The sequence below is a fragment of the Xiphophorus hellerii genome, chromosome 10, assembly GCF_003331165.1.
Source record: "Xiphophorus hellerii strain 12219 chromosome 10, Xiphophorus_hellerii-4.1, whole genome shotgun sequence".
NCBI lineage: Eukaryota > Metazoa > Chordata > Actinopteri > Cyprinodontiformes > Poeciliidae > Xiphophorus > Xiphophorus hellerii.
In genome coordinates, this window is record NC_045681.1 from 9,696,107 (window position 1) to 9,709,320 (window position 13,214).

Consider the following 13,214-nt stretch of genomic DNA (forward strand, 5'->3'; position numbering starts at 1 on the left):
GTTTATAAATAATTATAGTTTTTCATTCTGAAGCTAGATTAGTTAAACCTTAGAATAAGAAAAACAAATTAGTTTTTCTGCTTATAGTAAATGCGAGCAGCACAAACATTTGAGAAAACAAAACGCAGCTTTAGTCCTTAAATCTTTAAAGGTTATGTTTATTTGAAATTAATATATCTTCTTCTTTTGTACTGTCTTTCAGTCTGAGGCTGATTGGTTGTTCTGGTTTATAAACTCTACTAAGCTAATAGGCAATTGAATGATCATTACCTACAAATATAAACAAATACAAGGAAATGTAAACATCATGCTGCAGCTGGTGTTCAAGATTCTCACTGTATCTTGCAAAAACATATTTTTACCTTGAGTAAAAATATCACGCTTTCACAATACCATGGTATTTGCACACCAATGTAAAAGAAAAACATGCAGTATGATTTAATTGCTTTTATTTTAAATAAAAAACAACAATTATCCCCACTGATGCTGATATAATCAATAACAAACAGCCAAATTATTGTATAGACTGGATAAAGGTGCTGTACTCTTCTCTCAGGCAGCTGACTGGCAGTGTGTGGCAATAGGAGACAACGCTTTTTACACTGTGTGACTGTTTTTGAACAAAATGTCTTGTTCAACTGGCAGGTTGTTTCACTTATAGCTAGTACTTTTTCATCAGTAGGGAGTTACAGACTTAAAACAAGCTGTTGTGCTGAAAAGTTACTTGTAAGTTTGTCTTATTTCAAGTGTAGTAAGATATTTGCCCTAGAAACAAGACTAAAAATACTTGGTAAGATTTTGTGTTTTTGCAGTGCATAAAACACGTACATTGATAAATAAATACACAGATTCTAAGTCCTGAATGTGCAGGGTCAGTCTCTTTAAACCAACTGGAAAGCCGGCGAATGAAGAAACATACAGAAAAACGCTGGATTTGCAAACATCTTTTTTTTCCTTTGGGTTTTTACTCCGCTCTCAAACACCCACTCGCCTCGCATGTTTGACCTCTGATACTCCGTGTCATACCTGAGTAATGTTGATGCATTTTAATGCGGCTGCAACGTCTCCAGCAGCATTCTGAAATGATATGTATGAATAATGGATTAGTCAACATGAATATATCTTTTAGTGAGTCAAGTTTTTTCCTCCTCCTTCATATTCTGTCTCTTCTCCCTTCCCTCGTTTTCATCCTGCGGTTGCAGGATGAAACCTAGCAGTTGGGCACAAATCTGAGGAATCATCTATTGAATTTCTCTCTTATGTTTAGCAGTTAAAAGGGAATCCATCTGCCTCTCGTTTCCCCATCTCCTCCCGCCACAGCTTCTACTTTCAGTCTGCTTGTCTTCTGCACCTGTTTCCCAAAAACACTTCTATGCTCTTTTATTCTTTAGATTGGATCATTTTGCATCTGAAACAAATAGTCTACCATATTAAATAGATTTTTGATTATCCATTATTACTATGAGTCATCTAGCAAAAAAAAGAAGAAAGCATTCTGTGTGCAGCTGGTAAAGTCTTAGCCCCACTCTGTTCTTGCAAAGTGACTTCTCCAGGGTTTGCTAGGAAAAAGATTGATTTGCACTGTGAAAATTATTTTTTGACCTTTCAAGCACTAATGAGTTGCAGAACCGAAGCTTGCAGCCTGTGTATTCAGGCTATATAAAAGTACCATTAAAGCTACTAACCAGACGTTTGTGAAGTCAATGGAACTGGAGGTGGACGGGTTTCAGCTTGAGGCCTTTATCAGAGCAACAAAGTACGACGGCATCAGGGCCATTGTAGATTTGCCAAAATAACTCTTGAGATTAATCTCATCAATTTTCTAGAAAAAAATCAGAAAATTTCAAAAAAATTATAATTTTTTGAAAGTCAGAAATTTCCATTTTTTTCTAGAAACTTTCACAGAGTAATCTCAAAGTTTTTTTGGATATAAATGTACTCATTTTTTTCTGTCTGCAGCGGCCATAATATGCCGTTGTACCAGAGAGTTTGTGTTTAAATATGAAAGTACCATACAAAAAAAAAAATCAAATGAACCATTCACCCATTCACAAATGCTGACCAGTCATCTTTCAAGAGGATGGTAAATGCTGACTGATGCAGTCAAATAGGCTCTGGGCTAACCCTCTTCAGATTTAAAGGAGGGAATTACCTCATAGATCTAAAACTAGTTCATACCCAGAGGTATAAAGGAAAGTGCAAATAAATATAGCAATCACAAGTACTCTAAAGTACACTTTGCATGCTAATAAGATTTTCAACCTTTTGGATGGAGTCTCACTGCAGTAGATGCAGCTTACTGATGCAGATAAAATGGCCAAAGATCCTAAAATTCTTAGAGAATGATAGATGCAATGATATCCGATTCCTACTCCCAATTTTGAAATGTTTATCTGTATACCAACGGTAGACTGTGCCTGTTTGTGGAGAACAGACTGCTGCTCTTAACCATTGCACCTTGATTTAACGTGAGAGGGTGTTTTAGCACCTGATATTCTGCCAGACTGTCAGGCCCGGTAAACTAAATTGCAACGTTTGCTACATTTTCAGCTCGTGTGGTTTGCTTTCACACTGCTCTGTCAAACAATCCAAACCTGTTCCTCCCTCGCCGTGGCACCAAGAGCGACTGAAGGAAATGACATGAAAACTCCAGAAGACATGAGCGCAACTTCACATCTTTACAAACAAAAATAGAGTAGCGTCAGATTTTAGAAGTTGTAGGATTTTCTCTTTTGTCTTTGTCAACATACCACGAGCATTAGCCTTAGACACTCACGTTTGTTTTGGTTATATTTACCCAGAATGCTGTGTGCTGTAGTTCATTTCCTGCTTTTGTAGCGGTCTCTGGTCGCTTGCACCACATTACACATTCAAACCGTGCCAGTGTTCACTTCAACCGACCCGAGATCGACACAGTTCACTTTTTTGGTCTGCATCAGAGTTTGATTGCGCATTCACACTTCCCTAAACAAACCAGACTTTCTAGACAAACGAACTAGACTTCAGTTAAAGCGGACTAAACAGGAGAGGTGTGAATGCACCCAAAGCGTGCAGCACAATGTAGTGTATATTTGTGAGTGGAAGAGAAAAAAAACAACTTCAGAAGGTCATGTTCCAGTTATGTGCATGCATTCTGCTTTAAAAACTGCAGCTTGCGTCGTGTTGCACGGTTCAGTTTTCGTACAGTTTGCAAGAAACTTCTCACATTCAGTCCATCTATTAGGTGAGCAAAATGTCCTTGTTTTCATATTAACTCCTGTCCCCCATCACTGCCACCCCTCCTGCCTACGGCACACCTCTCTCCTGATGTCCCCCCTCCCTGCCTGTCTGCTCCCTCCTGCTCCTCCTCTTCCTCTATCTCTCTCCGTAGTTGTTCTACCGTGTGACAGAGGAAAGGGCTCGCCAGGCGGAGCTCTACTTGGTGGGCATGGTGTGCTACTACGGCAAGCACTACTCCACCTTCTTCTTCCAGACCAAGATACGCAAGTGGATGTATTTTGACGACGCCCACGTCAAAGAGGTGAGAGTTTTTGTCTTTCTTTGGGGAGGGTGTTCTCATGGTGCAGAGTGAGGAGGCTGCACGGTACGGCATCTGCTGCATCCTCAGCAGAGCCGGTGAGAGCAGAAAGGACAGAAACTCTGCTGTGTCTTAGTTGGAGTGCTGCATGGCCCAGCTTTTTGCTTTACTGAGGAACCTGAGAGAAAAAAATGGTGTTGGAGTTTTATTTTCGGTATTTATTTTAGTCTCAGCTTTTGTAATCTAGGCTTTGCACCTGTTCTAGTATTTTGTGTGTTAATTCGAGCAAGAGTTTTAGTGCAAATGGAGACGTCCTTGACTCTTTTATCAGTCACACTTCACACTGTTTATCACATTAGATGATTGAGCTAATGACAGTGTGACATTATGATTAAATCTGCCAGGACACACGTCAGCACAGACTCTGTTTGACCTTCTAATTTTCTCTTTTGCACAAAGTTCTACCTGAATGCAGACAGATGTATTCCTACCTTATCTATGTCTGTCTCTCCTTTGGTGCATGTGCTCCTCTGCTGCATCTCCAGATCGGCCCAAAGTGGAAGGACGTAGTGTCTCGCTGTATTAAAGGCCACTACCAGCCCCTGCTGCTGCTCTACGCTGACCCCCGTGGGACGCCGGTGATACTGCAGGAGAGCCCCAACCCTTGTACTGGCTCCAACCCGCAGCTGGAGCTCCAGCACTGCAGCAGCAAGGCTGGTTACGACAGTGAGGACTCAGGTACAGCAAAGACTAACACCCTGCTCCACATCGGGTGGGATTATTTCGCCTTTATCAGCTGCTTGCATGATATGATTCAGCTGTAAATGCTCTGACCTTCAGTGCTATAATCTAACCTCTGCATGTGTTTGCTGCTGGAGGCTGGGCTTGTTTGACTGGAAACAGATGGTCAGTGTGCAGTAGTACCTGAAAGTGGTGGCCTCTCCTTTGTCTTTCAGGTCGGGAGCCATCGATATCCAGCGACACGCGCACCGACTCGTCAACGGACAGCTCGAGCCACCGCACGTCCCGCAACCGACCCCTGCACCAGTCCACAGGCAGCCGGCTCTCCAGCGAATCCCAGACCACAGTGGTCTGTAACTACGACTCGCCACCGCTCGGTGCTGACGCTGGAGGTAAAACTACAAAGATAGAGGCATGTTATCACTCTCAGAATCTCTTTGTATTTGTACTCTGTATCTTTTGGGTTAAAATCTCATCATCCATAGATATCAATTGCTCTTACAATAATTTGAAGACTTACACTATTGACTAGAGTCAGGAGATCTTCCACTTTTTCCCATTTTGTGATTTTACAAACACAAACTTTACTGTACTTCACTTATATGGTAGTCTGACACAAAGTAATGCATTTTGGTTTTTCAGTTTTTCAAGGGGACCAATTATGCTTCCTTGAACAAGTTAGGATGAGTCTATACAAAACATGTTCATTACATTATTTTGCACAAAATTATTCCTATATGATGAGATTTTAGTCTGCTCAGTTCTGTCAGGTCTTCTGTCACTTTAAATCCAAATAAAATGCAGCTTGCCACAACCTCCAACACTTTTAAGTAAAAATGGCTGCAAACAGATGCGCAATTACACAACCTTATATCTTTGAAAAGCATTGGTAGAGCCTCCTGCACAAACAAAAAGAATACACCTAGTGGTTTCTGGATGGTGAGTCAACAACAAAACACTTGTCTCTGCCAGCAGCCATTGTAACAGCAGTAAAGCCCACTGACCAAACGTGTTGGAGCTCATGACAGGTCATTTTCAAGACACTGAAAACAAAAACTTTTTGTCAAAAAATGGCTGGGTAGTTTTTTCTCTTAAGCACTTGGGCTGTTTTTAGAAGCAGTTAAGACCTAAATGGAAGTATGAAAATGTGCTAAATGTTAGCAGAAAAATCACACTACTATGTGGTGCAGTCGCACTGTTGTTTCGTTAAAATACATCAAGGTTCCAGGTTGTAATGTGAGAAAATGGAAAAAAGTCTTTAAAAAAAAGCTATTAATATTTTAGCATTCGACTGTGCATGACAATTTGAATAAGCTACTGTTTGGGTTGACAGATTGAAATAACACACATTGCATTGTGGATTTAGTTAAGAGCAAACAAAGGTCAGATTGTGTTCTTCTTCTCTGTCGTCACTGCAGATTCTTCAGGTTGTGTAGCTCATTGGTGTAAATTCCCACATTTATTTGCACTGCTGCTTGCATAATTGCTCCCTGTGGGATAAACAAAACTCTTATTGGTTTTACTTGCTCCTCCTTCTCTCCCTTTTCTCCCACACTCAGAGTCAGCAGTGGAGGCTCCAACCTGCAACCCCTCTCCTCCCCTGCAGGAGACGGCAGTCTTCCTCCTGTCTTCACGCAGGCCCCTCACCTCCTCCTCCTCATCCTCTCGCCCCCTTTCCTCCTCGTCTTCTTCGGGAGTCGGGGGCTGCGAGGGCGGGGCTGGGGGGCCCCACTGGGAGGATGAAAGCACGAGCAGTGAGAGCAAATCCAGGTAAGGCAAGACTATTTTGATTTAATTCTTACGCCTAATCTCATGTTTTTTTACTGTCTCTCTGGGATCAGAGCCTCCCTGTTGCTTCTGTGCTTTAGGACTAAAATGCTCTGCGTGGAAACAACATTTTCTCTATTATGATATTTTTTATTTAATTTGCATGTCTCTAACAATCATAAAAAACACTATAAAAGTGTTACATTTTTCAATTTAAGATATTTTACCATCACAACGGGTATTAAAATGTGTAGTTTGATGCTAAAATTGAAAGGTTTTTGTGATGCAATAGAATGAGACCAAAGTAAATCATTTAAAATCTTTTCTACATATAATGTGACATTTATCCTTGGAATTTATACTGAAAGGAAAACAAATGTAAGTTGTAAACTTATAACATGTTGAAGCACCTTTCAAATTAATTTCAGCGTTCAGTACACTTGAATTTCGCTCGCATCGGCTACATTAAATCTAATTAACCAGAAAAACAGTTCAACCATATTTGTAGGACACAGTCCTGAAATGTGAACATGTAGAGCATGGTCACATTTCAACTTTTTAAAAAAGTTTTTAAAAAAGGAGGTGCAAAGTTATGATTCTCCTCCCATTTTTTGACCTAAAGAAAACTTCCTGCAGCTAAGCAGATTTACAAAGACTAAATCAAATCTTATTGTACTTTTTTTTTTGCAAGAGAGCAGAAAATAAATATGATAAAAATAGCTTAATTTTATTCAAACAAAAAACTTTTTTTCAGGTGCTTGTCAGGGCTAAAAGAGCAGCAGAGTGCTTGGAGTGTGATTTATGCTGAGGAAGAGAGAGTGAGCTTTTTTTACAATAACACCTTAAACCTTTGCTGTAGCTAGGTAACAAGTAATACTTGAAATTTTCTAAAAATAAAGCACATATGTGTGAAGCCGTGCACTTTAAACATGAGCCAGTCTGAGTTGATCATAATTTGATTCTTTTCTGCAAACATTTAAAAACAAACATTTATGAACTTGGCTTTATTTCAAATGGAAAAGCAATAATTATTCCTCCTGCTGCTAAAATAATATGAGATCTTGGATATTCAATCCATATCCAGCCACTTTCTTCCAACAAGTCACTGAGATACTTAAACATGAACCATGGCCTCAGACATACTGAATATTACAGTTTTTATTTCTGTTATCTGTAACATTTATTGACTGTTTTCACCTTAAATATTTTAAAATGAATTTGCTGTCTTCTGTTAGCAACAAGGTAACAACAACATCCTGTAGCTAAAGCCTTGATTTGTGGAAAGATGGCTTTTGTTTTCATAAGGCTGCAGATGTGAGTAGAAATCATAAGTTATATGTACTCATTATGGTACTAAAAATTAGCAAAGAACTTCTAAATAATATGTTATGGCTGTTTCAATTACTTTTTATGATAATTCAAAGTTAAAAGCAAAACTAAATCACACATTTTTCAACAGCAAGTCTTTCCTGCCTCCTCAGTTTTTCTGGTTAATTATTTGATAGTTTAATATATTTAATGCAATACTTCATTTTCATCTTAAAAGTTGCATTGGTATGTATTATAACATGATTATATTAATTTAAACATAGGACAGTAAAGATGGTTTCACCTTCAAATGTATGCTTATTGTTGTACGATGATTAAATATCTCAAATATTTCTTTGTGGTGGTACAGTGACCTGTGTCAAAATGTCTTGAAAAGCAAGAAATAAAGCAAACAAATAAAGCTACAAAGTAAGTTACAGTCCAATGATATGTGAAAGTATCCAGCATATCCAACATATGGCTCTTTTTATGAAGTAAATGCTGTTCTGCTGCTTGTTCTCTGCAGTTTAATTACCTCCTCCTCACTGCCCACGCCTGCATTAGCATTTGGATTCTGAATATAGATGTGAACTTTGAGTCTCTCTTCAAACATGCACTCATACTCATCAAGTTTTATGTAATTCCTCAATTCTTTGAACCATATTAATGCATAAATGCTTATTAATGCTTAAAGATTATGCTCACAAGTTCCTCGACTTTTCCTCGGCCTGGAAAAGTCTGGAATTTGATTGACATATTTTTCATCCATCCATCCATCCATCCATCCTACCATCCATACATACATACCAGATAAGCCAGAAGTTAGAACATTGACACAGCTTGACATATAAAAAGTCTTGGGGCGTGTCGTGGTGGCGTAGTGGTTAGCGCAACCCATATTTGGAGGCCTTGAGTCCTCGATGCGGCCGTCGCGGGTTCGACTCCCGGACCCGACGACATTTGCCGCATGTCTTCCCCCCTCTCCTTCCCCGTTTCCTGTCAGCCTACTATCATATAAGGGACACTAGAGCCCACAAAAGACCCCCTGGAGGGGTAAAAAAAAAAAAAAAAAGTCTTAACTGTAATAGCTTTTTACTTTTACCTCATTTGTCTTGAGTTTGACATAATTTCTAGTATGTAGAAAGACATAAATTAATTTCCTAATTAAGACAAGGACTGTTCACAAAAATAAGGAACCAACATTTCTAGGTGCTTTTTGGGGTTGCAAAAGCACCACCGTACATTTTGCAAAGCATGTAGAAAATGTATATAAGCAAGATTATTTCCTTTGTTTGTCAGAGAATGCTTTGACCTACGAACTGTGTAACTCATTGCATTTTCTACAGAGTCCATAATTCTTGTGATTTCTGTCCCGGTTGTTCTTTTTAACAACCGGGACACTTCTAATCATCCACATTTTTTGCTTTAGTTCCTCTGGAAGCCGCTACCGGCCAACCTGGAGGCCCAGGAGAGAGGCCCTGAACATCGACAGCATCTTCACCCGACAAAGAGACTCCCAGCTGGGCTACAGTGCTGCACCTGGCCCGTCTCTCTCCGCTGAGCCCCAGCAGCCTCTCCCCTTTGTGGGAGCTGCCACACAACCTGGACTGGAGGACGGGGAACGGAGGGAGACCGGGGAGGTCGGGTTTGGGCTGGTTGGGCAGCCCAGGTCTTCAAGCGGTGGGCGGACTATGGGTCCTCCTGCTCCTCCACCTCTGAGAGGGGTGGAGCACCAGCCACGTCTGATCCAGAGAATGGAGAGTGGCTACGAAAGCAGCGAGAGGAACAGCAGCAGCCCTGACAGGTACAACACGCACAAATATCAATTACTGTCTCTGGCTCTCAGCTACTGTTGTCCATCATGTTTCCCTCTTGTGGATTCCCTTGCTTCTTTTCTGTCCAATTGCAATTTATCAGCATGAAACATAAATGTGACATTAACAAGAACAAATGATCCAAAAGAGGTGCTCTGTAACAAAAAATGAAACCCCTAACACATTAATCTGCTTGAATTGTCTCATTTATCAGCATTTTCCCCTTTTACGCCTGCATTTCTTCCTAAATTCACCCTTTCTGCCTCCCAACAGGGAGGTGGGGCAACAAAAACGGGTGCTGATGTCTGGACCTTCATGGCGATCAGTGCCCAAGTCAAAAAGCAGCGGTGCTATTATGCAGGAGCTGCCACATCCCTGCTGGGTCAGCAGTTCTGACACAGGTCCGCCCTCATACATGCAGTAACACGCAGCTTCTTTAGGTACGACCAGTTGTTTATTGTTATTCTGTTCTCAGGCTCTGGACGCAGTGAGCTGGATGAGCTGCAGGAGGAGGTGGCGAGGAGAGCCCGCCAGCAGGAGCAGCAGAAGCGGAAGGAGGCGGAGCGGGAGGCGGCCAAGGGGTTCAACCCCAGACCTAGCAAGTTCATGGACCTGGACCAGCTCCAACACCAGGGTACGAATGAAACAACTATTAGAGCATGGCTCAACTTTTCTGTACTTACAGGTGACCTATTATGCTTCTTTGAACAGGTTAGCATAGATCTGTGGGTGGTACAAAACATTTTTTGCTCAAAATAATTATTGGATAATGGGATTTTAGTCTAGTCAGTTTTAGCTATTTTAAGTTCCTGTCATAGTGAGCTATTTTAGAAGCTCTTGTCACTTTAAAGCCAAATAAGCTGCTGTTAGCCACTCCCACTAACTCAACATTTACACTCCCACACGAAAATGACTCCAAACAGATGCGTAATTATACAACCACAGATTTTTGAGCAATATAACCAACAAGAATGTAGCAAGTGGTTTCTAGATGGTAAGTCAACAACAAAACACTTGTCTTTTCCAGCAGCCATTGTATAGCTCACACAGCTGTAAAACCAGCTGACCAAATGTGCTGGAGCTCTGCTTGGGTTGCTAGGTAATGGCGCAGTACCCATCAATTGTGACTTAACAATCGGGAAGCTTTTGAAATGGCTGATTTTCTAGACATCAAAAAATCTAAACTTATTGCCGAACAACGGCTGGATGTTTGTTGTTTTTTTTTTAATCACTTGGACTGTTTTTATAAGCAGGTGTAATCCAAATGGAAAGAGAAAAACATGCCAAATGTGAATTTTGTATAATAGGTCCCCTTTAAGTAAGTACTCTGTAAGTACCCCATAGGAGGACGGTAAGTACAGTACAGTAAGTCACCACAAAACGCTATCAATGAGCTGCAAAATAATTTTTTCACCATAAATGGATGATTTCAAACTCTCATCTTATCCTGATTTGTAAATGCGCCGTACAGAAGGTTATATGATGCCACCGAGAGAAAAAGTTCTAAAAGTTAGATATTTTCAGAAAAAAATTAAAAAAGTTAGGAGAAGTAAGTATAAAAATCTATCTTAAATTTGACATCTCTGCAGATATGCTATAAATAACAGTGTATGGTTGGTCTACTCCATTACCATTAGGCTCCACATAGGTACACTGTCATGTAATGACCCTGTATGCTGCAAAAAAGTAAATAATCACACAGTTATGTTGTTAGTAATCAGCCCAAAGGTACCTTACTGGTACCCTAAAAACACTCTGAAGTACCCCATATATTCATAGCCAGTAAGTACGATGTGTAGGATACATGATCTCTCATTTCCTCTGGTGCTTTATTCATTGTCCAAACCTAAATCGAAACAGTGAATCAAGATAGGAAAATGCATTTTAAGATGTGGTCACCTGTTGTCTGGTAAGCCGTCAGAGTGATTGTTTGACTTTCGTCTGACCTCATTTTTGGGCTCCACCTGTCTCTTTGTGGTATTTTTGCTTTTTCCATGTAGCCAAAAAGAATCCAACTAGGTGTGAGCATTTATTTATCATTTGTCACGATGAATTTCTTATCATAAAAATTTTGATTTATTGTTGTATTAATAAATCAATGAATTCCAATTTATGAAGTTTAACCTTCAACAAAAATATTGACAGGATTGTTAATTTGAGTATTTTCTCTACTGTTTGTTCAATGACAGTATCAACAACTTAGAAATTTTGTTTAAATATGAATCACATTTCTTCATTTGCCTGGTGTCATAAAGAATCATATTACAAATGCATATGTTATTCAGCAGCATTATTTGTGTTTGTGGGGCCAGGATTGCTGGGCCATGCAGTCACAGCCATATACCTACTTAAAAAAAGAATAAAGAGTTTTTTATCATCACAAAATATCATGATAAAACTTGAAGTCCACATCGCCCAACTTGGAAATTGCTACAAGACCTTTAATGACCAGAAAAGTGTTCAAACATTGTCTTTATAATTCATATTTCAAATCCCACTTAATTTCAAATTCCCAATTTCTCAATCAAGTTATACAAAATACTAACTGTCCTTCCAAATAGTGTACCAACCCTTAGTGGAAAACAAGGCTTAGGCGTGTGATTTATGGCTTCAGTAATTTTACGTTCTTGGGTAAACTTCCATCAAATCAGAGAGGAATGATAAACGACTTATTGCCATAGTGGTATAATTTCCTTTGTGACCCGGGAGGACACAACGATTCCAGCGTAATAATAGCCACTCTGTTAATTTATTTTGAACTCAGGGACCACAAAGTTGTAGGATAAATGTGGTGGTATCGATTTGGAGGAATTTACCAAGTGGAAAGAATGTACAGCCTGATGCAGAAAGATAATGCAGTGTAAAACACAGCTGGGTAAGTTAATGTTGTTTTATTGATTTTGATACTTCTACTTTACTTTTAAATCAGTTACTCAGACTACGCCTCAAACATCTGGTGTTGCAGTCCGTGCTTTACATAGAATGATTCAATTACCTTCATAATAATCAAAATCAATTGTATGTTGTTCCAGGGAACAATCTACATTAAGCTTAAAAGCACAAAGAAATTGATATATACATTTAATACATAAAAATTATAAAAGATAACCAATAAAATATAGTAATAAAATAGTTAGCGTCTAAGCAATATATATTCTTTAATCAAAAGAAATCGAATAAAAATATAAACAAAAAATTAAAATAAAAAATCTGTAACCCTAATTATAAGCTGCACTACTGATTTAATGCTAATACTAATATTTAGCTTTGATTTAATAAGGAAACTTTAGTGATAAAGTCAGTTTACAGGCCTAACTTTGGGATTTATCAGACAACCACAGTATGTAAAGCACCTTACTTGAGGTCCGACTTGCTGGTTAAGTTCTTCCAAAAATGGCCTTGGTTTCCACATTTTATGTGAACTTAAAACTGATATTTTTACCAACAGTTTTCAAAGTGCTCCGTTTTTGGGCTTGTCATTTTGATAAATGAGAATTCAAGGGTAAAAGAGGATTTAAATATTAATAGTTTACACCAGAAACCACAACCATTCTTTGCTAAAGAGCTAAAACCACTACTTGTTTTAGCTCTGTCCTGTTCTTAGAGCCATTAAACCGTATTAGAAATACCCATTAGGAAGGTTAGGAAGAAAGTAAAAGACAAACAATATGAAATAAAATTAGCTACAATAGTTTTAGATATTTCCCTGGATAAATCTCTCCTTGTTTGCCTGAAATATTGGAGTTTCTAAATCAGAAATAATTATCATTATCCTCTCACCATATTCTCTCCCAGTGTTTTCAGTGTGTTTAATAACACTCCTTATTGACATCGAAATAGCAACAGAAATCTCATTCAGGGCAGCCAAGGTTATGACTGTCCAGTGTCATAACTCTACTTTGATCACTTGTTCTGCTCTCAAATTATTGCCTCCTTGAGCCGTATTAAAATTTACCACTGGACTTTCCTAAAACTACCTTCTTTTGTATTATGGCATCATTAATGTTCACGTTTGTTCACAGCATACATTCCTGTTTGTGTCATGTCTGTCCTACTGTGGGTGCAGC

The 13,214-nt window shown here is 39.1% G+C and overlaps 1 protein-coding gene across 8 annotated transcripts in view; it reads left to right on the forward strand.

Moving 5' to 3' along the window:
* The window catches only part of usp54b (ubiquitin specific peptidase 54b), a 75,003-nt gene that overhangs the window by 45,333 nt on the left and 16,456 nt on the right, over nucleotides 1-13,214 (forward strand). For all 8 annotated transcript variants that reach the window (XR_004340751.1, XR_004340750.1, XM_032574192.1 and 5 more), the window contains 7 exons: nucleotides 3,371-3,520; nucleotides 4,063-4,255; nucleotides 4,474-4,650; nucleotides 5,818-6,028; nucleotides 8,763-9,137; nucleotides 9,421-9,548; nucleotides 9,623-9,781. Coding sequence is in view for 6 of the 8 variants with exons in the window: in XM_032574192.1 (XP_032430083.1) it covers nucleotides 3,371-3,520; nucleotides 4,063-4,255; nucleotides 4,474-4,650; nucleotides 5,818-6,028; nucleotides 8,763-9,137; nucleotides 9,421-9,548; nucleotides 9,623-9,781 (1,393 nt within the window). In the remaining 2 variants the exon portion in view is untranslated. The remainder of the gene's footprint in view (nucleotides 1-3,370; nucleotides 3,521-4,062; nucleotides 4,256-4,473; nucleotides 4,651-5,817; nucleotides 6,029-8,762; nucleotides 9,138-9,420; nucleotides 9,549-9,622; nucleotides 9,782-13,214) is intronic.